This window comes from Olea europaea, chromosome 11, assembly GCF_002742605.1.
Source record: "Olea europaea var. sylvestris chromosome 11, O_europaea_v1, whole genome shotgun sequence".
In the NCBI taxonomy this organism is placed as follows: Eukaryota; Viridiplantae; Streptophyta; class Magnoliopsida; order Lamiales; family Oleaceae; genus Olea; species Olea europaea.
This window is the reverse complement of record NC_036247.1, coordinates 17,452,274-17,477,815: the sequence shown is the minus strand read 5'-3', so window position 1 is coordinate 17,477,815 and position 25,542 is coordinate 17,452,274. Positions and strand designations below refer to the sequence as shown.

The window sequence follows — 25,542 nt, the reverse complement described above, 5'->3', positions numbered from 1 at the left end:
CACCTACTTTCACGTTGCACCACATAGGCACATGACTAGGTCACCTGATATGATCCAGGAGTCGAGCCCGACGAAGGCAAGTGCGAGACGAGACTCGTTGATAGTTGATGGTGGACCAATGACACGATCAAGGGCAAAGCAAGTGAAACAAGCGATGGGATTGCTCGTTCAAGAAACCATGGATGGAACCATGTTCGGGACTCAAAATGGAGCAACTTTCATGTTCGGGTCGAAGGCCGAATCGACTTGGATCAATTTGTTATCAAGCGACGAAAGCGGAGGCAGAAATCAAGACCATGCGGCCGCACAGGCAAAATTACATGCGGCCGCATAGCATGATACCGAAAAACAAAGGATCAACTCAAGTTAAACCATGTGACTGCATGAATTTACACCATGCGGCCGCATGGGCCAAAAAAATTAGCGATTTTCCTATTTTTGGCCGAATTTCCTAGTTTCGATAGAATTCTTATGGAATCAAATTATTACCATAATTTGATGGTTTTGGATTTTTTATTCATTAGTATAAATAGGAGAATATCTTTTCATTATAAAAACCTTTGAACTTTGACTATTGCTTAATATTATAGAGAGAGAATTATTTTTTCAATTTAATTTTTCTTTTTGAACAATCTTGGAACTTATCAAGATTCAACTTCTTGTGGCATTCTATCAATCGGATTGTGGGTTCTTTCAACTGTAATCAAGGGGTTTTAGGTTCTTCGCTAATCTAGGGTTTCTTGGTTCAATTCTTGGGGTTCAAGATCCAAAATCGGGTTAGTATTGGCATTCTTGGGTTCTGCATCAATCTCGTTGTGGGTTTCGTAGTCTCCATTGCTACGGGGTTCGCATCAGTTGGTATCAGAGCTTTGACTCCAATTTAATCAGGTTATATCCTTTGTATTCTAATTTTTTTCAATTTCTTGTGTTATTGTGTCCAGAAGGTTTTTCTTGATCCTTGATCCAAAAGTTTCATAAAAAATCTTCAAATTCCGTTTTTGGACTCAATTTTCGCCCAAATCAGTTTTCGTTTTCTTTTTTGGTTTTGTTGTTGATTTCCGGATCTAAAAAAAATATTACTGTTCATCCGTACGGTACTGTTCATCCGTACAGTTAAAAAAAATTTGTTAAATAATTATTGATCCGTCAAATACCAATTATTATTATTCATTATCGTTTCTAAATTACTTGGACACATTGAATCATTCCATTCCTTCATTCAAATCAAGTTTTAAAAGTTTTCTTTGAGTCCTTTGTTACAATTATTAAGTCACATCCGTTTTGGGGAATTCTACACGAATTGATTGATTGATTGAGTTCATTGATTGTTCCTAGAAGCAACTGTTGAAAGAATTGAGTGGTAAAAGGCAGAGAGGTGAACTTAATAGAGGGTGAAAGCCTTGTGTGTGTTTCCGAGTGACTTTTGGTGAGGCAGTAAAATAAAATTTTAGTGTTAGGATGTCAAAAAGGACAGAATCAAACTCAAGCCGACAAGACAATAATAGCAATGCAACGGAGGATTTAGTGCGAAGGTTTGAGAGGGCGTTTGGAGATGTGAGAGATAGGTTGGAGAAGCAGGAGGCTTGGATGAATAGATTAGGTACATCGGTGGCTAATCTTAGTCGGGGGCATCAAGTGGATGTATCCAATGCCAGAGGACCGGATAGATGGGAGCCTAGGAGGGAAAGGCGAGAGGAGTATGGATATGGGAGTGACATGGGCGAAGATAAATTTTACGGTGTTGAGATGGGAAGGATGAGGAATAGAGGCGATAGGTTCGACAGATGGGGTCAGAATGATCGCGGGGAGGAGTTGGATAGAAACTTAGGAAATATAAAAATGACAGTTCCTTCATTCAAGGGAATGAGTGATCCCGAGGCATACCTGGAGTGGGAAAGAAAGGTTGAAATGATCTTCGAGTGTTATAACTATTCGGAGGAGAAAAAGGTGAAGTTAGCAGTTTTGGAGTTCAGTGACTATGCAATTTCATGGTGGGATCAAGTGATTACTTCACAACGTAGGAGTGGGGGAAGACCAATCGGCACTTGGGAGGAATTGAAGTCATTGATGAGAAAGAGGTTTGTTCCTAGCCACTATTACCGAGAGATCCATCAAAAACTGCAAGGTCTATATCAAGGGTCGAAAAGTGTAGAGGACTATCATAAGGAGATGGAAATACTCATGATTAGGGCCAATGTGGTGGAGGATCGGGAGGCTACCATGGCACGATTCTTGAATGGGTTGAATAGGGAAATTGCCAATGTAGTGGAGTTGCAATATTATGTGGAGTTGGAAGACATGTTGCATGTGGCTATGAAGGTAGAGAGACAGCTGAAGAGGAAAGGAGCAGCTAGGCAGCCGTTAGGAACTTCGAGTGTTAATTCATCTTGGAAGCCAGGGTGGAACAACAACAATAAAGGTGATAAAGCAGTACCTAAAGGTAGGAATGAGTGGCAGAAAGGGAAAGAAGAAAGTGCTAGCAAAACAGCACCCAAAACAAATTCACAACCATCAAGGAATCAAGACATCAAGTGTTTCAGATACTTGGGGTCAGGGCACATTACTTCTCAATGCCCAAATAAACGGGTAATGATTTGTTGGATAATGGAGAAGTGGTGAGTGAAAGTGAAGGAGAGTTTGAGGACATGCTTGCATTGGAGGACGTTGAAGAAGAAGAAAAATTGGAGTTTGTTGTTGGGGAATCGTTGGTGTCAAGGAGAGCTCTTAACACTCAAGTCAAAGTGGATGATTCGGAGCAGCAGCAAGAAAATATATTCCACACATGTTGTTACGTCAATGATAAGGTATGTAGTATGATTATTGATGGTGGGAGTTGTACGAATGTAGCTAGTACAACTTTAGTTGAGAAATTAGGACTAGCATTGTTAAGACACCCTAGGCCTTATAAGTTGCCATGGTTGAATGAAAGTGGGGAAGTTAGGATGAATAAAAGAGTTTTAATTAATTTCTCAATTGGGAGTTATAGTGACAAAGTAGTATGTGATGTGGTGCCTATGCATGTGGGTCATATCTTATTAGGAAGGTCATGGCAATATGATAGAAGGGTCACACATGATGGTTATAGGAATCGTTATAGCTTTGTCAAGGATGGGAAGACTATTACTCTTGCACCATTAACACCGGCACAAGTGTATGGAGATCAAATCAAGCTGAAAAGTGAGGAAGACGAGAGAATAAGAGAGTCAGAAAAAAGGAGAGGCAATAGTGAAACCATCAATAAGAGAGAAAATAGTGAGGTGGCAGAGAGTGGAGAAAAGAGAGAGAAGCCACATGAGCGGAGAGAAAAAGAGTCAGTTGAGAGGAGAGAAAGAGAGTCAGCTGAGCGGAGAGAAAAGCCAAAGGTTAACTTCTATGCAAAGGAGAGTGAGTTGAAAAAGGCTATGAGCGATAATAGGCAAATGATATTGTTAGTGTACAAGGAGTCCCTCCTCAATTTTGAGGATTCTAACACATCCCTCCCTAGTTTGGTTAAGTCTTTATTGCAGGAGTTCGACGATGTGTTTTCTGAGGAGATGCCAAGTGGATTGTCACCAATCAGAGGCATCGAGCACCAGATTAACTTTGTACCAGGAGCTGTCATACCGAATTGACCAGCTTACCGAAGCAATCCCGAGGAGACGAAGGAGCTTCAAAAGCAAGTGGAGGAGTTGATGAGCAAAGGTTATGTCAGGGAGAGCATGAGTCCATGTGTTGTACCTGTTTTGCTGGTGCCTAAGAAGGATGGGACTTGGAGAATGTGCGTGGATTGCCGAGCTATCAACAATATCACGGTAAAGTATCGTCACCCAATACCTAGGCTAGATGATATGCTTGATGAGTTGCATGATGCTTGCATTTTTAGTAAGATTGATCTTAAGAGTGGGCATCATCAAATTCGCATGCGGGAGGGTGATGAATGGAAAACGGCGTTTAAGACTAAGTATGGATTGTATGAATGGTTAGTTATACCGTTTGGACTCACTAATGCACCGAGCACTTTTATGCATTTAATGAACCATGTCTTGCGTGCTTTTATTGGGAAATTTATTGTAATTTATTTTGATGACATATTAATCTATAGCAAAACCCTAGATGAGCATTTAGAACATTTAAATTGTGTGCTTGTTGTATTGCGAAAGGAACAACTATATGCTAATTTCAAAAAGTGCACATTTTGCATGGATAGAGTTGTTTTCCTAGGATTTGTGGTTAGTGCTAATGGGGCGGAAGTCGATGAAGAAAAGATAAAAGCTATAAAGGAATGGCCAACACCTAAAACTCTAACTGAAGTTAGGAGTTTTCATGGATTGGCTAGTTTTTATAGGCGATTTGTAAGAGATTTTAGCACCATCACCACACCGTTGACTAAAATAGTAAAGAAGAGTGTAGGTTTTCATTGGGAAGAATCTCAAGAAATTGCATTTAACACAATTAAGGATAAGTTATGTAAAGCACCTGTTTTGGCATTACCAAATTTTGATAAAACATTCGAGGTTGAGTGTGATGCATTAGGAATAGGTATAGGAGCAGTGTTAATGCAGGAAATGAGATCTATTGCTTACTTTAGCAAAAAGTTGAGTGGGGGCAGCATTGAATTATCCGACATATGACAAGGAGTTGTATTCACTTGTTCGAGCATTGGAGACTTGGCAGCACTACTTATGGCCAAAGGAATTCGTGATACACACCGATCATGAATCTTTAAAGCATTTGCGAGGTCAAGGTAAGTTGAACAAAAGACATGTGAGATGGGTGGAGTTTATCGAGACATTTCCCTATGTCATCAAGTACAAACAAGGTAACGAAAATAGAGTTGCTGATGCGTTGTCTCGAAGGTACGTGCTTTTAAATTCATTAAGTACTAAATTACTTGGTTTCGAACATATTAAGGGCATGTATAAATCTGATTGTGATTTTTCTAGTATTTATGCTTCATGTGACAAAGTTGCATTTGATAAATTCTTTAGGCATGAAGGACATTTGTTTAGGGAAAATAAGTTGTGCATTCCTAATTGTTCTTTGCGTGAATTATTGATAAGGGAAGCACATGGGGGTGGTCTAATAGGACACTTCGGGGTTCAAAAAACTTTAGACATGTTAGGGGAACATTTTTATTGGCCTAAAATACGACATGACGTAGAACAAATATGTGGAAAGTGCATAACTTGTAAAAAGGCTAAGTCTAAGGTTCGACCCCATGGTTTGTATACTCCTTTGCCTGTACCTAGTGAACCTTGGGTAAACATATCTATGGACTTTGTGTTAGGTTTGCCTAGGACAAAAAGGGATCGGGATTTAATATTTGTAGTGGTCGATAGGTTTAGTAAAATGGAGCACTTCATACCATGTCATAAAACTGACGATGCTACTAATATTGCGGACTTATTCTTTAGGGAAGTAGTACGTCTACATGAAGTACCTAAGAGTATAGTGTCTGATAGAGACGTGAAGTTTTTGAGTCATTTTTGACGTGTTCTGTGGAGTAAGTTAGGAACTAAGTTATTATTTTCTACAACTTGTCACCCACAAACAGATGGACAAACTGAGGTAGTTAATCGAACTATGACTCAACTACTTAGGACAGTGATCAATAAAAATTTGAAATCATGGGAAGAGTGTTTACTGTTTATAGAGTTTGCATATAATCGAGCTACACATTCTACTACTTCGTTTTCTCCTTTTGAAATTGTTTATGGTTTTAATCCACTAACACCTATGGATTTAATGCCTTTGCCTGTGCATGAACGAGGTAGCTTGGATGGGAAACGAAAAGCCGAGATGGTGAAAACACTCCATGAAAAGGTCAGGATGCAGATCGAAGAGAAAGGAAAGCTGATTGCATCAAAAGCAAATAAAGGAAGAAGACGTGCTACATTTGAGCATGGAGATTGGGTCTGGGTGCATTTAAGAAAAGAGCGTTTTCAGAACAGAGGAAGTCAAAATTACAACCACGAGGCGATGGACCGTTTCAAGTCATCGAGAGGATCAATGACAACGCATACAAAGTGAATTTACCTAGTGAGTACAATGTTTCGGCTACTTTTAATGTATCTGATCTCTTTTCTGTTTGATGTAGGTTCAGATTCGAGGACGAATCCTTTTGAAGAGGGAGGGGATGATATGATTCAGGAGTCGAGCCCGACGAAGGCAAGTGCGAGACGAGACCCGTTGATAGTCGATGGCGGACCAATGATGCGATCAAGGGCAAAGCAAGTGAAACAAGCGATGGAATTGCTCGTTCAAGAAACCATGGATGGAACCATGTTCAGGACTCAAAATGGAGCAACTTTCATGTTCGGGTCGAAGGCCGAATTGACTTGGATCAATTTGTTATCAAGCGACGAAAGCGGAGGCAGAAATCAAGACCATGCGGCCACACAGGCAAGATTACATGCGGCCGCATAGCATGATACCGAAAAACAAAAGACCAACTCAAGTTAAAGCATGCGACCGCATGAATTTACACCATGCGGCCGCATGGGCCAAAAAAATTAGCGATTTTCCTATTTTTGGCCGAATTTCCTAGTTTCGATAGAATTCTTATGGAATCAAATTATTACCATAATTTGATGGTTTTGGACGTTTTTATTCATTAGTATAAATAGGAGAATATCTTTTCATTGTAAAAACCTTTGAACTTTGACTATTGCTTAATATTATAGAGAGAGAATTATTCTTTCAATTTAATTGTTCTTCTTGAACAATCTTGGAACTTATCAAGATTTAACTTCTTGTGGCGTTCTATCAATCGGATTGTGGGTTCTTTCAATTGTAATCAAGGGGTTTTAGGTTCTTCGCTAATCTAGGGTTTCCTTGTTCAGTTCTTGGGGTTCAAGATCCAAAACCGGGTTAGTATTGGCGTTCTTGGGTTCTGCATCAATCTCGTTGTGGGTTTCGTAGTCTCCATTGCTACGGGGTTCGCATCATCACCGCACATCACGGCAACCTCCGTCCCCTATTTTGCATCTTCATTTGACACACCAAACAACCTCCAATTGATTTGAAATTCGAGTATGTGTTACACTTCAATGAATACTTTGATATGCCCGGAGATTGTCTGGGACAATTTTGATAATTCTCAATGATGTCAAGGGCCGAAAGTGTGCACTCAGTCATGTCTCCAAATCCTGAAATGTTGTTTAGTTATGCCGAGTTTCTCCCCATTTTTCTTATAGGCAAAATGCATGAATTCAATTAAACATCATAGCTTGACTAGTATACACCATATCACTACACATGCATCTAGGAAAGTTTGGAGAATTTGTGCAATGCATGTTTTATTTTTTCTCATTTCCCGCCTATGCTTTTCACATCGAATTAATGAGTATAATCTTACGAACTTTGTAGGATGCCTCCTAAAAGAATAGTGCGCGGGAAGGAAAAGGCAAACTCCTCCACCGGAATAGCTCGTACTCGAGAGCTCGCGGGTGAAGTTCAGCGATTCTTAACTGCAACTACCGCGGCACGATACGAACACATCGTACGCCATTGGACTTTACATGCTGAAAGACCTTTTAAGCTTGATGACTTCCCGGGTTTTGAGTTGGTCAATTTAATTCAGCTCTGTGGATGGTAAAAGTTAGTGGAGACACAGCATCCACTCTATAAGACTTTATGCCTAGAGTTCTTCGCTAACTTCAACAGTGACATTGACATGCCAAGCTTCGAGCATTTCCATCAGACTTGGGTGCGGGGAAAATGAATTATGTTCTCTCCAGAGGTCATTCATAATTACTACCAGCTTACCATGGAGAATTTGGTCCCTCTCCCAATTGACTTTCACTGGAATGAGGTGGCATGGCCCCTCGACACTATCGAGTGGCATCAGATTGAGCTTACTCCTTCCATGGCCATTCTATGGCTCTTTATGTGCCACAATGTTGAGCCCATATCACACAGGACTACATTCCCAGATCAAACAACGGGTTTCATTTACCACTTAGCTCGAGATAACAAAATTGATCTCGCTACTCATATATACAATCAACTGCACTCATTGGGGACTTGGAGGGATCGACGCTCCACTTTGATATTCCCAAGCCTCATTAGTGGCATATGTCGGGCTGTGGGTGTTGCCCTCTTACCTGAGGAGTTACCTCCCAGCCCAATGATCAAAAGAACTACATTTGACGCTCAGACAAGGGCTCGGGTTAAGCACAGGGAAGAGCAGGAAAATGAGCGACGTAGGCAGTAGGCAGAACAAGGTCAAATCCCTGAAAATCAGGACCACCCACGGGCTCCAGCACCACAAGTTGAAATGGATAATCAGTTGCTGAGACAGATTTTCTCCACCACCACGGGCATTAGCCGAGACCTTCACAATTTCTTTCAATATTTTGGCAACATGAGGACTGCATTAGGAGGCTTACAAAGAGATAAACACCTTGCGTTGAACTACATCAGAGATGCTAGGGATCGTGCTACAGTCATGCAACGGAAAGTTGATACCATGAATGGCCGGTTGAACATGTATGTTGGTCGGGTGGACGGTATCCAGATGAGGGTCAATGAAACTTGGGAGACCATGAGAGCTATCCAGGCCGAGCAGATATAGTAGTCTAACTTGATGCGAGAAATGAATGAGATGATGCGGCAGCTCCTTGGACGACACCCTTCTCCGCCGGATGATGGTACAGCAGGACCCAGTTTCCCACCATCTCATCCATTTTGATTCAAAGGAAGTACTATTTACCATATTTTGGATTTTCATTTTTATGTTGTCCGTAAAATTCTGTCTTTAATCTTTTGTTCATTTTACATTGAGGACAATGTAGTAACAAAATTTGGGGAGGTGACATAATTTTAACTAAGTATCTGTATTATATGTGATCATCGGTATGTATGCATGAAAAAAAAATTTACATTTTATTCATTTTTGTTTTAATTCTTTTTATGCATGCTTGTGTAGGCTGAATAACCTTACTAGCTATGATGTTATAATTGGACTAGGTTAAACTGTAAAATCTTTGGATCTAATGCAACTAGGCTAGCTGACACTTGTTGATGCAAAACTTGACATTATTGGTGCACACTATTCATATTTGACATATTAGATAAATGACTGGATTTTGAGCATAAAATAGAAAAAGAATGATAACCCTCTATTGAATTAAATCGTAAACTGCCTTAAAATAGTTTGGTGATGGTTGAGCTATTGTAAGGAGCATTGAGATGAGTGGAGGCTCCGTACATGAATTCTATTGTGTGGATTGCCTAGACCAGTGAGGTGAATATTAGGTGAAAATCTTAAATTAGGGGTTGGTTTTGGAAACTAAATGTCTAAAACAATAAGGGCATAAAATAAATTTGTGAAAACAATACACTTCTTTTCATGCCTTTATGACTCGAGCAAGTAAGCCTGTAAGGATATTTCAAAATCTGGTGCCCTAAAGTCAACTAGCTTAGGAGTCATCGGCCTAAAGCTCGCTAAAAGGGTCATATAGAAAGCAAGAGGGAAAGAGGTTAATTGAAAGTCATCTGATCGAGCATTTATAACTCGAGTGAATAAATCTGCAAGGGTTTAAAACCTGGTGCCCTAAAGTCAACCGGTTTGGGAATCACCGGCCTAAAGCTCGTTACATAGGTTATATAGAAAGCAAATGAGAAGATGATAATAAAAAGAAATAATAATAATAAAAAAATCAGAAAAATTAGAGAAAAGTGAGAAAAACAAAAGAGAGACAATAACATGAAGAAAAGCCCTTGGACATTTGGTTGAAGAAACTATACCTTTGAGGCGAGACAAGTAACCTAGTTTGATCTTGAGTGTCGAAGCAATCAAACTTAGGAGAGCCTTCACTTATTGAAATATAAACTCGTGATAATGAGATTAATCCAAACTATGAGAGGGTGAGGACTACTGCTATGTAAACTCCTAATTTTAAAACACAACCCCGGGATAATTGAGTAAAAAGAATAAGTTTGGGAGGTTGTGTATCTCTCGAGCGAATAAAGATACATTTGACCACTTGGGGTCGGGACTCAAACCCATCATGAATCTAATATGTTGGCATGAACTCAAACACACACGTCAAGTACGCATTTAACAGGCGAAGGTTGATGTCATTTTTTTTTGCACTGATATATCTTCATCAAATCAAGCACTTAGTCCAATCTTGAGCCGTAGCAAGGTATTATGCCATGTTTGTTCAGAATTTAGTCACTATCTTATTTGAGGACAAACAATATTTCAAGTTTGGGGAGTTTGATAAGTGTGTTTTTGCACACTTATTTAGGTCACAAACATGACTTAATTACGAATAAAATGATTGAATTGTAACTTAATTTCATTACATTTGTGAATTGTAGGTAACACCGATGAACATGGTGAAATACATGAGAAAAGACGCAAAAAGGACTAAAATGACACAAAGTGAAAGTTCAAGGACCAAGGTGCAATTATCCAAAAGTTGACCCGATGAACAAATCAAGAAATTGAGTTTGCCAAATACAAATTGATGACATTTTGGGATGATGGAATGTGAAGAATAAAGAAAAGATGCAAAGAAGTGGAAGATTCAAGTAAAATGACCAATTTGTTGGAAATGAAAGATTAATTTTACCATGCGGTCGCATGGTAGAAATGTCATGCGGCCGCACGAAGTGATGCAGGGAATTCAACTGGAAAAAGAGGATAACCATGTGGCCACACGGATTAAAACCATGCGGTCGCATGGTACAATTTCAGCACGAATCTTTTCTTTCCTTATATGATTGAAATACCTATGGAAACCTAATTTTCTACAGGATATAAATATCAAAAACTTTCCAGAGACGTCCAGAACGTAATTGGAGGCCCAAAAACAACTCTTGGAGAGGATTTGAGCGCAAGAACAAAGATTGGCACGAAGAACTTCAAGATTTATTCAAGTTTTATAACCCAGTGATATCTTATATACAAACTTTGATGTATTTTATTATTTTAATCATGCTAGGCTAGATTTTTATTATGCTAGGAGATCGATGAACCATGTGATTTGAATTTTAATATTCTAGTTTTGCAATTTGACGTTAAGACACAATTTTTATTATGTTGAATGATTTATATGCAATTAATATTTCCACAATTAAGGGCTCGTAATTGTGTAAATTTAAGTGATTTATTCTTGCATTCGAGAGAATTGGAATAGATTTGACATAATATAAATTATCGTCGGTCCGATAGTGGATAGAAATATACCGTTATACTCTACGTGAATCTTTAAATGTTCATAAAATTGCATGCATTTTTACATATGCTCTTGTCATAGAAATATAGACCGGTGGTATGTAGAGTTTGTTACATCTCGAGAGAGAGTATTGGATAGACTTAGGAACATTGATTCGTCAAAATTGAAATGTGTTGTCATATTGTGAAACTAGGATTTAAAGTGATAATTGCATGGGAATTCGTGATCCTAGCATATTTCTTTCCTAATAATTATAACACATGCGTTCTCAACTTTTAGATTTCGTTCTTGTGTTTTAATTTATTGTTTAGCATATTAATTTCAATTTAATCATAAAAAAATCGAATTTTGCATAATTGAGGTTCAATTAGGTATACATTCAATTTGGTAATTTAGTTTCGATTAAGGCTAAGGTAGGTAAAATTTGAACTAATCAATATCTGTGGGACGATATTCGGATTCATTGAATCCACTTTATTACTTGTTAACGAACCGTACACTTGCGGTGGTTTAAAATCGAAAGAAATAATTTCGTGAACATTTTTGATGCAGTAATATAGGCTATGAGACTAATGGCGATTATTATGTTTTATTGGGTGTCTCTTTGACATGATTTTCTAAACACATTAAGAAAACGACTTTTGATCACTCACATAAATATATTCTCTTTTACTAGCCATCACACTTGAATGAAAGTTATATTTTTAATATAGAATAATTGTTTTCTTATCAGAGCTCATTTAAGCATTCGATGTTGCAGCCTTTTTTTTTGACAGGCCAGTCTACAATGCTAGTCCACTGTGCTAATCATTATGCACAATCGATTGAAGATTTTAAATAAGAGTTGCGCATGTATTTGCTTTTTGGAGCTCCATGTCGATGCTTGATTAGAAGAAGAGATCGTCTTCCTTGGTCAAATCATATTCTAGGCGATAATTTTCAACTTCAATTGTTACATGGTCAACTTTGATGCTTAGTTCTTAAGAAAGATAGCCTATTTGGATAAATTTAGATACATGTTTCTGTTCATGGTATTTTGATCAAGACAAGAGATCGACCTTCTTGGAATATGAATTTCCAATCTACCTCGTTGGAGTCAAGTTCTCTAAGCAGGGAAAGTGATGGAGATACAGATAGAGATAGAAATAGAGTTACTGTAGTTTCTCCACTTCTTCAGGGTCTCAAATGACGATATTTTGTTATTCTTTGGTTGAATTAGTGCTAATTTGTTATTTATTACTTTTATTAGGAAAACTCCATGTTTGGACGAAGAATTGAAAAAAAAACTGAAAAAGAGCTAAAATGAAGCAAATTCAAAATTCAGTAACTAAAGTGCAAATATTCAAAAGTTGAATTGAATTTCAAGATGAATATTCGAGAGTGCTAGGGGTTAGTTAAATGAGGAAAGAAGTCAAATGGATGAAGTATAGTCAAAGTATTATCACAAATCATTTTTCAGTTGAAAAAGTTATACTTCGGATTTGTAACTTCATATTGAGACTCAATTTTGGCATAGTAAACATTTGAATTGGAAAAATGATATTTGAAAAATATTGTAGCCCTCTAAATTAGCTTTCCAACTTATTTTGAATCACCTAAGTTGGATACCGAGAGAAAAGGTTATGATAAAAATATGAACACTATTCGGTTGTTGTAAATTAGGCAAGATGATCGCCCTCACTTGCATGAGAGGCACACGCTCCAAAAAAATGAGGTGACTGAGGTGCCCCAAACCAGCTAGGCACACGCCATAGATATGCCTAGGTGCGCGTCCCAATACAAAAAGGGAAAAATTCGATTTTCCTTATTTTTTATTTGGTAACAATTCAATGATATTGTTTTGACATCCTTTAAATACCAAAACTTGACCAGCATGTGGAGAACCTCCATTCGACCTAAATTTCATCATATTCTACATATTTTAGAGGCGAATAACAAGTTTATACATCAATTCAAGACAAATTATACAAGAATTTTGAAGATTCATAGTCCATTTTCAAGATTTGAACCAAGAACGTGAATTTCTCCTACTTTTTCCATCTTTTTTATTTTCGGGTGATTTTTTTTCTAATTATTCTTATATAATTTAATTAAAAGAATGTTAGGCTAATTTTTTATTGTATTGGATGAATGATGAATCATATTGTTTGTTTATTTTAATTCAAGACAATTAATTTAGTATTTCTTAATTTTTCTTGATTGGTTTTGCATTCTCATTAAACTATTTGATTATTTGATCACCAATTAAATAATAAGTTTCTTATTGTATGTAGGAATACTCATTATAAGTATAGAACGCGACAAAATCAACACAGAAGGTATTAGGAATAATATCTATGGCATGTGCAATTATATATGATAAATCCTGCGAATTAATCCATGTTTTTCATATGAATTCAAATTAAGAATATGATCGGGTCGTGTTAAATTTAGGTTTAAATATATCTTAGAAAAGAATATAGATAAAAGTGAATTATTAATTGTCTTGAATACATGAATTTACTAAATTATAAATTAAGAGTTGAATTAAATGGCAATAGAGTGATTCACAATTCGAATACAAATATTCACACATTAGATAAAGGATAATTCTACATGTACATTATGGTGTCTATAAGGGTATCCACAATGTACATGTGAAATTTTATAATTGGAGGGATGAAAAACTGTTTTTCACTTCTCCAATAATGTTATGCCACTTGTACATTATGGATACCCTTATGGACACTATAATGTACATGTAGCATAACCTTTAGATAAATACTTGATTTGCTTTCTTAGTTTAGGAACTATCTCTTTTGATGTTACATGACTTCGAATTTGATAAAAACTATTGAACAAAATATTAGATCTTATTACTCGTGAGAACGATAAACTCGAAATTCACTAATTTCTATTACTTGTCAATTAATGATGATCCCGTACACTTGTAGGTTTTGTCTGAACATAATTTATAAAGAAGTTTAAAATAAAGTTTAATTCCAATTAAATTATATAAGATCAGTTTTGACATTTTGATACAATTCTAGTTTAATAAAAGTTCGTTTAAGTTCAGCTTTTTTTCAATTTCTTGCTTAATAAGTAAAGGGTTAATCATTTTAATTCATAACCTTGATGTATGAATAAATATTAATTTCCTTCCCCTCAGTTATTTTCTTCTTTGCACCCCTTTCTTTATGTTCCTTGTATTGTTCATTGTTAAGTTCATATGCTCTTGTTGTTGGACAAATTGGCCGACTTTAGCACGAGTTTTGAGTGGGACCCGGTTGTTCAATTTGGAAGATGAAAGTTGATTTGTGTTCTCCTCCGTGAGTACATCGAAATCATATATTTATTTGCCAAAGTTGATGCCCGGGTGAATAAGAAATTGAGGCTCAAAATGTGCCACTCAAAAGGGAGTTTATGTGGGAAAAATGAATTTGTCCCACATAGGAAAAAGATTAGGAACTCCAAAGGTCATTGTGGCTCATTTTCCTCATTTCAAAACACACAAAAAAAAAAAAAAGCAAAAGCTTTCAAGTTTAGAATATACTAGAAATTCATTTGTATAGAGTTTTCTCTTGGTAGTGGTGTAGTTCAGGCACTAGTTCAGTTCGTCGAAGTGGTTTCTGCGGTGCTCGAAAGCTACTGGTTTCACCGTTGTATCCTGAGAAACGGACGCTCGTTTTAAACCTCAAGCACGGACGGTGAGGGGGCGAATCTGTTTTAAGGAAATTGTGTGTAACACAGGCCTCAGATAAAAATTCTATGTTTCGGTTGTTTAATTCATGCAATTTTTCGTATTAAATTTACAGTCCATGCTTCAAGAATTTATGATATATTGTTCGTATGCTTCATGAATTTTAAATTCTATTGGAACAAAAGTTATTTGTTGGAAATAAAACTTTCAATGATCTGGTGAAAATTCGATATACGATTGTTTGAATTTTGTTAACTTGCATAGTTGCAAAATTGAAAGGATTTGTCAAAAAGACCTAAACTGTCTAAGAAGAGCTTGGGATTTAAGCGGTCCGGCTGTGACCCCCCTCCTCATTTGGGAGTCTTTTAATTGCGCATTATTCAAATTGACGAGACGAAAGATAACATTTCTCGATTTTATCCACATACACTGAATTTCCTACACTTGCGTCATGTAGAGGATACATTCTTGTTAAGTTCATATGTTCATTGTTAAATATTTTGACAATTTCTTTTGCCAACCATCTTCTTATAAAAGCCTTTAAAACCCCATGCCACGATATATCAGTCATGATAGTCAATTATTTCATGCTTTGTTTATATAAATGTAATTATGTATATACAAGCGTGAGTTTGAGCCCCATTTTTGCAAATAATTTCATTTTCCATTCGAAATCTGTAAGACCCATGAATAGTAAGAGAGACAATAGTGAAAAATCAATAAATGAACAATCTTGCAGTGTTATCTAGTTCTTCAACACCAAGGATTCAAATCAATTTGAGGTACATCCATCGAGCTGTCAATTCTCGAAGAAAACTTAATGGCGACTTATCTTGATAGAAGTCCAAAGAAAGGATTTGTTATAGCATTCTGCAACTCAGCTCCAGCTACTTTCAGCACCCCCATGTCAATCTTTTCTCTTGGTAGAAACAAAAAGTTGCCTCCCTCAACTCTCTCGAATCCACAGAGTTCAAGAAACTTGATAGCATCCCGGAATTTTCCAACGCGATCCTGTTATTCAGAAAAAAAAAAGCAATGACGCATGAGCATGAGTACAAAAAACAAAATCATTTTGTTTTGCATTGTTGATGCCTGATATTGAATGAAATCTGTATGTGTCTTCAACATTAGCAAGGAATAAGCATAGTTTGCTGGACATGTAGACACACGACCTTTTAGGAGGACCCGTTCTCGAGAGCCAACTATTAAAGGGCTTTAGATTCAAAAATGAAATTTGTATGCATGACCCAAAGATCAGAAGGGCAAAACCAAGAAATCAAAAATTCCTTTCTCCTCTCTGTGTACATGATCCAAAGTTTACTGAATACTACAAGTCTACAGCATAGAGTCAACTGAAAAGTTCATATAGTTTGATTGAAGAATTTATTTTTGCAAACTTCTTTCTATAGACAAACTAACTTTTTCCTTTTCTGTAGCATTTATTTATAAGCATCTAACCTGGAACGCCGGGTTGCTGATTCTAATCTTTCTGAACTTTCCTTCTTCAGGATTCTTCACAACATTTCTGACATAAATCAAGAGAGTTCGGAATGCCCTTGTCACTGTATTGTCCTCCTAACATAGAAGATAAAAAGATACCATTAAGTCATAACAGAGAGGAGATAAGAAAAACAATATATTATCGGTACATTGGTGCTTCCAAATTATTTCATCAAATAGGCAAGCCCAATTACTGAACAAATAACATCAATTGTTTTGGACCAGGCAGGTAACGGAAAGAGAACTTAAAAGCTAGTTACACTAGTCTCTAAGTTCGAACTTCATCCCTTTTCTGAACAAGAAACAAGAAATTACACTGAAGGCCTCAAAAAGATCTCTTCTATTAATGCTGCTAGCATTCCTTTTAGCCGAAAACTTAAATGTCCACTTCAATATACACGTGGTGTATCAAATATATTTTGCATTAAGAATTATCCCGGTTGTGCCTCTGTTGTGAATGATTACACGTCTTTCAGTATAAACAATCAAAAGTCAAGAAACCATATGGGTATAATAAAAATAAATTCCATTGTAATTTCTTTAGATATAGGGGATGAAAGTTTTCAATTGCTGGCAAGCCATTTGATATATATCGGCCGTAAGTTATCAAACTGGGTTATTTTTTGTAATATAGGTAAAGAGAAGTTTGACAGGAGATAATTACTTTAGGTCAAAGTCTATTTTTTGCCTGGAGAGCATTTCTATTGACATTGTTAGGTGGACAAATGATGTAGTACAATTAAGTACTAGTTTTTCATTACAATTATGTTTTCTAGGAGTTTGTCTTTTAATTAAGTTTATCTATTTAGTTGTAATAGGACTTTTACATTTTATTTGATTAGGACTTTAATATTTTAGTTGATTAGGATTATAGTTTCCTTATTTCAATTTTATAATACTATTAGAAGTAGGGGATAGTTTACCTATAAATATAGGGGTCATGTACAATTTTCATATCATCAATTAATCTTCAATTAATACAAGCAAGTTATTCCTAGAATTTTCTTATTTCAATTCTTATTATAAGAATTTCATAATGCTTCCGCACCAAAATTGGTATGAGAGCAAGGAATTCACCTTAATCCGATGGTTGAGGAAGGTACTGGTGGCAGTCGGACCGTCGTCGACGAACGGAGGCTCGACAAGCTCGAACATCGAATCGAGAGAATTGATGAAACTCTTCGCTATCTCACACAAAAGGTGACTGCGTTAAATGTGAAGTATAGACTCGAACCCATGGAGAAACAACTAAACTAGAAAGAAACTCGACAAAAGGGAGAAGACTCAGATTACAGTGGGAAAGAAGGTACTAATTCGAATGCAACAATTCATAGGGTTGCAGCAGACATTAACCCGCACCACAGGCTAGAACCAGAAGTCGACATAGAATTTGGATCCAGGCTTGTCGCTGATCATCAATGGCGGTAGGCGGGACTTAGGATGGACAGGATGCGCACGCAGGAACCCAGTCGAGAAACACAGTGCTGCTCCATTGCAGTTTTATGAATGGAGGAACAGAAAAGCACCTGGTCAGCGAAACGACAGCGACGACGTCAAAGAACTCGCAGGCGAAGGTGGACGACCGCTCGGCGACGTCGGTGAGTTCACAGGTGGTAACCGACGCAAGCCATCTGGAGAAATTTTGAACAACAGGCAGAAGATGCTCGATTTAATTTCAGAAGAGATGTTAATTTTGACCAATATAATTTTGCCCGAATTAATAATGTTGACCAAGGTATTAATTTTTAATTTTGATCGAGGTAATAATTTTGGCCAGGCAGGCAGTTTTGACCAAATATTTAATTTTGAAAAAGGGTTAAATTTTGGCCGTCGGTCGTGGGGTGTTGACTTTTATGGGAATCCTAATTGTCAACCAAGGGATAGAGATTTTCGAAAAAGATGGCAACGGGAGTTTGACTATTCTTCCAAAGAGAAGAAAATTTTCGACCAAGGGCCAACAATCAAGGTCCAAATGTTCAAGAATTTAAGATGAAGATGGACTTGCCAAGTTTTGATGATCGATTAAATATTGAAGATTTTTTGGATTGGATCCATACCATTGAAATTTTTTTTAACTATTTAATTACCTCATAAAAAAGCCAAGTGAAACTTGTAGCGTACAAATTAAAAGGTGGAGCTTCTGCATGATGGGAACAACTTCAATTTAATCATCAAAGACAAGAAAAGCAACGTGTGCAAACTTGGTCCAAGTTAAAAGCTTGTTGCAAAGTCGATTTCTCCCTCCAAAATATGAGCAATTTGTATACCACTAGTACCAGAATTGTGGACAAAACAACATGACAATAAACGAATACATAGAGGAATTCTATCGATCAAATGCCCGCATTAATTTGTATGAAATAGAAGTTCAATTAATTGCTCGATATATAGGAGGCCTAAAGTTTGTCATTCAAGATCGCTTAGGTCTCCAAGAGATTTGGACCATGATAGATGCGGTCAATCTGGCAATGAAGATAGAAAATCAAATGAATAGAAGCACAGCCTGTACTCAAAATAATTTTCGACAGCCAATTCAAGAAACTTATGCTACTTAGGGATGTCAAATCGGCTCGGCCACTCGACTCGTTAAAACTTGGCTCGTGGACGGCTCGAACTCGTCACTCGAGCCGAGCAGGGGGCTTGATCCCACGTGCTCGTCCAAAAAATTGATTTTTTTAAAAAAAAAGGTGTAAAAAAAGAAAAAATAAATAAATAAAAGCACTAGCTCGCGAGCGGCTCGACTCGGCCCACGAGCTCGTGGCTTGTGAGCTCACGAGCTCGGCTCATTTTTCACAAGCCACGAGCCCGAGTCGAGCTCGTGGGTTAAGGGTCGAGCTGCCATCACTAATGCTACTCCAAAGGGTGCAATGACCTCAAGCAACAATAATAATAACAGCAAGAATACTACTCCAATTCAAAATTCAACACAGAATCAAAGAGGAACCTCTGCTCCTGTTCGATCTAACACCCACAGCAGAAATCAGATACAACAACAAGTCGATAATGATCATTATGCGCGCCATAATCTTGGGAAGTGCTTTCGGTACAATCCACCAGGTCATCTTTCAAATAGCTGTCCAAACAGGCGATCCATTAACTTTGCAGAAGAAGGCGACAGTAGGGAAGAACAAAATCTTGAAGACAATGATTATGAGGTTGGTGATGTTGTAGATGCCTATATAGGGGAAGAATTGGCGTGCATTATCCAACGCCTTTTCCTTGCTCCGAAAAGCCCGATACCTCTCAACGATACAAGATCTTCCGGACTCAATGCATTTTTTGTAATTATGTATGCAATGTGATCATTAACAGTGGTAGTAGTGAGAACATCATTTCTAAAGCAGTGGTAAAGCTCCAAATCTAAAGACCGAGAGACACCCTTCTCTATACAAGATTGCATGGATTAAAAAAAGCCCTGAAGTTCTAGTTCTAGAGATTTGTAAGGTTCCTTTGTCAATTGGAAAATATTACAAAGATGAGATCATATGCGACATAGTGGATATGGATGCTTGTCACATCTTATTGGGTCATCCATGGCACTATGACATTGATGCCACTTATAAGGGACGGGACAATACGTTCATATTTTGGTCGCTCAATAGGAAGATCATTTTGGTACCACAATCTCAGCCCTTGGAAATCAACCATGCTATCAAAGAAGATAAACCACTTTTTACCAACATATCAAGCCAGAATTCTTTGAACAATTAAAAGAGCCGGGCATAGTATTGGCATTGGTTGTTAAAGGACAATGAGAAGCAACTATACAGATTCCCACCAAAGTTCAGAAAGTACTAGTTGATTTTACTGAGATAGCACCTGACGAGTTACCAAACGAGTTGCCCCCTATGCAAAATATTCAACATCATATTGATTTGGCGCCTGAAGCTAGTTTACCTAACTGCCACATTATCGCATGAGCCCAATTGAACATGAAAAGTTACAGCGACAAGTTAATGAATTACTTGATAAAGGATTGATCCGCGAGAGTATGAGTCCTTGAGATGTTCCCGCTTCACTCATTCCAAAGAAGGATGGCAATTGGCAAATGTATATAGTTAGTCGTGCTATTAATAAAATAACAATCAAGTATCGCTTTCGCATCCCACGTCTTAATGATATGCTTGACAGGTTAAAAGGTGCAGTAATATTTACCGAACTTAATTTAAGGAGTGGCAATATTAATTTAAGGAGTGGCTATCATCATATCCGTATTCGCACTGCGATGAATGGAAAATAGCTTTCAAAATGAAAGATGGTCTCTACGAGTGGTTAGTGATGCCATTTAGGCTATCGAACGCACCAAGCACATTCATGCGATTAATGAACCAAGTTTTTCGTCCATATGTGGGAAAATTTATGGTGGTCTATTTTGATGATATTCTTATTTATAGCAAAAATGAAGATGAGCACTTATCATATCTTACAGAAGTTCTCTCCGCCCTGTGGGATAATAAATTATATATTAATCTCAAAAAGTGCAGCTTAATGACTGACCAACTTTTATTTCTTGGTTTTATGGTGAGTAAAGATGGTATTCAAATTGATGAGGCGAAGGTGAAAGCAATACGCGGTGACCAATCTATTTTTCGCGAGATCGTTCACTTACATGGCATCCCTCATTCTATAACTTCTGATATAGATGTAAAGTTTCAAAGTCTCTTTTGGAGGACATTGTGGAGAATATTTGAAACTTCTTTGAAATTTAGTAGCACAAGTCATCCACAAATAGATGGTCAAATGGAAGTGGCTAATCGAACTCTTGGCAATATGATTCGAGTATTTAGTGTAGATAAACAAAAACAGTGGGATGCTACCCTTCCTTCCACAAATTGAGTTTGCTTTTAATAGTATGCCTAATCGATCCACCAAGAAGACTCATTTTGAAGTTGTTTACTCTAATGTTCCAAGGCATACAGTAGATTTCATTCGACTTCCTAATATCAATTCTAATGTAGAAGAGTTTGCTGAACGTATACAAAGAATTCATCACAAGGTAAAACAAAATTTAGAAGATGCTAATATTCGTTACAAGACTGCTGCAGACCAACATCGACACCTTAAGCTATTCAACGAAGGTGATTTAGTAATGGTCCATCTCAGAAAAAATCATTTTCCTGTTGGCACTTATAATAAGCTGAAAGATAAGAAGATTGGTCCTTTTCGCATTCTTCAAAAGATTGGCGATAATACTTATAAAGTTGATCTTCCAGCGAATACGAATATTTCCAACACTTTTAATGTTGCCGAATCTCCGAATACTTTCCTCTAGATGAATTTTCCTTGCAGACACAAAACTCGAGGACGAGTTTTCTTTCAAGTGGAGGGGATTGATGTAGTACAATTAAACTACTAGTTTTTTATTACAATTATGTTTTCTAAGAGTTTGTCTTTTAATCAAGTTTATCTATTTAGTTATAATAGGACTTTTATATTTTATTTGATTTGGACTTTAATATTTTAGTTGATTAGGATTATAGTTTTCTTATTTCAATTTCCTAATACTATTGGGAGTAGGGGATAATTTGCCTATAAATATAGGAGTAATATACAATTTTCATATCATCAATTATTCTTCAATCAATACAAGCAAGTTATTCCTAGAATTTTCTTATTTCAATTCTTATTATAAGAATTTCATAACGCTTCCGCACAAACAAACAATTACATTTCTTGGTGGGAGAATTCTTTCATGAGAATATAAGGCCTTTTAGAACCACTATGGGCATATAAATTGAGTAATATAAGCTCTACATTCTATCGAGAAAGATGATTTCTAAACCTTTTCAGTTTATTGTGTCAAGGACCAAGACACTGAACAAGAATGTTAAGTCAGCTACCTTGTTATGGCGCTTCAGAGTTCTTAAGCATTCTCTCAGGAGTTCCGCTTTTTCAGCAGGCTTAACAGGCAATACAACAGAGTCATATGTCGATGAGTTCTTCACCAGGGAAGAATAATATCAGACGCTAGTTGTTCTACCATAAAAAATCGAAGAACCAATGTAAGTAATTCCAAAATTCATTACCCTTGTTCCTTGCAACAATGATGTGGCAGGTATTGTAGATGTAGCACCTTCCACAGCTTCCCTGGGCAATCCTAGTCCCACCCTTCTTTCCGCCTACTAAACATGTACTATTAGCATTTTTAACATTTGAAAGGGAAAAATGAACTTTCAGATGAACAAGAAACGCACTATATCAGATAATGAATACTACATTACTGTTTAAGAGGATATGAAGAATAGCAAGAAATATCACATCACATAAGAGAATACAAACTATGTCCTTATTCAGAGGATAAGTAGGATTATTATGTCATTGTGGTTAATACGCATATAAGTTTCAAAGACAGTTTTTCTTTCTTTGACCTTTTAAGTTTTCTTGCTATTTCACTAGCACGGTGTGGCAAAGCACTGCAAGCCAAATTTGGCACAAGCAGAAAAAATGGAAGTAATACAATTCAGCTGTACCTTATCCTGCTGAAGTTTCTGACGAATTTTCTCCCTTGCTCTTCTCTCTTCCTCTTTCTCAGCTTTCCTTTGGGCCAAAAAACTGTGTATTCGCCAAAGTCCACAATTAAGTATGTGAGAATCAAAAGAAAAAAGAGAGAAATAGAAAGATACAACAAACTAGGCCTCATTGTCAATAATTTTGGGGGTTAGCAAGAAGATAGAATAAGTATATAAAAACAAATAACATTTAAACAGAAGCCAGACCGTTTTCTTTCACGTTCTTCTGCCATTTCCTTTGCCTCTAACAGTTCTTTACCTACCCTAATCCTCTCCTACAAGTGGCATTATTAATGGATAACAGAATTGTCAATACATTGACAGATTTAACTTAAACTAAATTTTAGCAGGATCACAGGAATGTGGTCCAAAGATGAAATAAAGTGAATAGGAAAGCAAACATGAGGATTTGAAATGAACGAACACAACACAAAAAATAAAAATAAAAAAAATAATAAAAAAAAAGGAAGGAAGAAAGAAAGAAGACATAAATTAAGCCTCATTCCAAATAAATTTATCACAGACAAATATTGAGAAAACTACAGATGAAACTTAAAACTCTATTCCCGCAACAATGCAAGCTTATAGGTAGTAACTAATTTGCAATCTTAGAATAAGTTCTATCTGAACCATAAGTGTAGCAACTAGGGCTTCATTTATGGTTAAAATAGCATTCACATTATAACATTCTCATAAGAAAATATGTACAAAATCAATTTTTCTTCTTAATATCCAGTCTTAGTTCCTCAGGTAACTGCAGTTATCCAGAGACATGTCTTGAAAATTGAAAAGTAAAAGGTGTCTAATTGTTGGATACAATAATTAATTGATATACGTGAAGTCCTCTAACAACTTAAGCTTTTAGTAGTTCAACATGGTATTAGAGCTATTAAAGATCGTGAGTTCAAATCTCACCGCCAACCATTTATTAAAAATTGTGCACATGTTAGGTTTTAATGAGAAAAATGAATTCCGCCTACATGTGAAGGGGGCATATTGAAAATAATATTTAAATGATAGACATGAGGTCGTTTCTAACAACATAAGCTTTTCGATAAGTGGTACAACACTTAGGTATACTCAGAAAAGACCAAAATCTGTCATTGTCTATGTTATATTAGAAACTGCATCAAACAACAACAAAAACAAGATGGTGTTGTTTGGCTACATGAATACTTTTTCAATTTTAATCTAAAACATATAAACAGGGAGGTCTTGATAGATCATAACATTTGCAGCCACATAAAGCCACGTTAATACCTCTCCATCTTCTAACTTTTTCTCCATGTATCAGGCACTCTTTTGATTTTTCAGTCTACATTAGATATTCGCCAAACATCCAAGTCATCCTTCACTTAATTTTTCCATAACTACCTCCACATATTGGCACATATCCTTATTTCTCATGTTATCCTTTCTGCAAAAGTATCACATCCACCTCAATGACTCAACGTATGCTACTATTATATTATGAACATTTTATTGTTAACAATCTACTAAAGCACAGCTCATCTAATAGTCGTAATAGAACTTTCTTTTCAATTGGTAGGTGTCTTAAAACAACAAAAATTATTAGTATGAAGCTTGTTCTAATTCAAAGACACGACAAATTATGCAGCTAATAGCTGCTACCTTCTGGACTCACAGGTAATGGTCGAGAATTTAGGGTAACCAAAAGCTTTACACCCATTATATACCTCTCTGGTCCTCTTCATAATAAGACCAACCTGGATTATAGCTTTTATCATTCTATAGCTTCCACACCTGTTCTATAATTATCAGCTTACAAGAGATTGTGCTCTGAGTATTTGACTAAAATATACCAGCAACAAAGACTGTTTTGTGAGATTTTAAGGGGAGTCATATAATAGAAAAAATATAGCCTACGTAATTAGAAGGGAAAAAATATATATATATGTTTATGTTCACAATAACCCAAATCCCCATGGCAAATATGGGAATCAATTTTACAATCAAAAAACAAAAATATTTGATTAGTCAAAATATCTAGTGCAAGATTCCGTTAACATTAACTAGAATTCTCGAGCAATTCATAATGAATGCCAGATTTTTTTATGCGTAAAGAATTTAGCTGTGGGAGGAAAGGGAAAATTTATCCAATCTGAAATCTAAACATAGGCTAGTTACAGTACCTTCTCCCTTTCACTTTCAAATTTCTTCTTTTCCTCTGCTTTCTTTTTACGTGATCGATTTCTAAAATTAAGAAGCATTTAAAATGTAAAAAATCAGAAAAGAACAAGTAATCTGACCATTAGCATGATATGCAACAATAAACACCTCTATTGTAAGAGAATAAAAATAACTGACTGTAAACTGAAGTTCAAAAAGGGTTTTATAATGAAAAGCATGTAACAGCAAACCTTAATTCCTGTGCGCACAACTTCACTTCTTCGGAAATGAGACGGGGGTCGATTTCTTCAATTTCAATGTTTACTGGATCCTGCAGGCACTAGTTTCATAGGTAAACATGTATATGCATAAATTTATGCAGTGGTATGAGATGATACAATAATGTATGTCACATAAACAATTTTACAGTACTCAGATGGTGTTATTCGGTATCAAATACTGATTCATTGAAGCATATACATTATTGACATACGCAGGTTAGAGAAAACAATTCATCCATTGCAACTACTTCTCATAGAAAAGTAAGAAGAAAACA

General features: G+C 36.5%; 1 protein-coding gene across 1 annotated transcript; it reads right to left on the bottom strand.

Annotated features, from left to right (window-relative positions):
* Positions 1 to 15,417: 15,417 nt before the first annotated feature.
* Positions 15,418 to 25,506, bottom strand: LOC111404537 (UBX domain-containing protein 6-like). Its single transcript, XM_023033330.1, has 9 exons — positions 25,480 to 25,506; positions 25,238 to 25,326; positions 25,010 to 25,070; positions 23,064 to 23,131; positions 22,818 to 22,899; positions 22,374 to 22,466; positions 22,188 to 22,286; positions 16,306 to 16,422; positions 15,418 to 15,858 (listed from the first exon to the last, which is right to left on the bottom strand). The coding sequence occupies exons 1-9, from the start codon at positions 25,504 to 25,506 to the stop codon at positions 15,676 to 15,678; spliced, it is 819 nt and encodes a 272-aa protein (XP_022889098.1). The 3' UTR covers positions 15,418 to 15,675.
* Between the last annotated feature and the right edge of the window lie 36 nt (positions 25,507 to 25,542).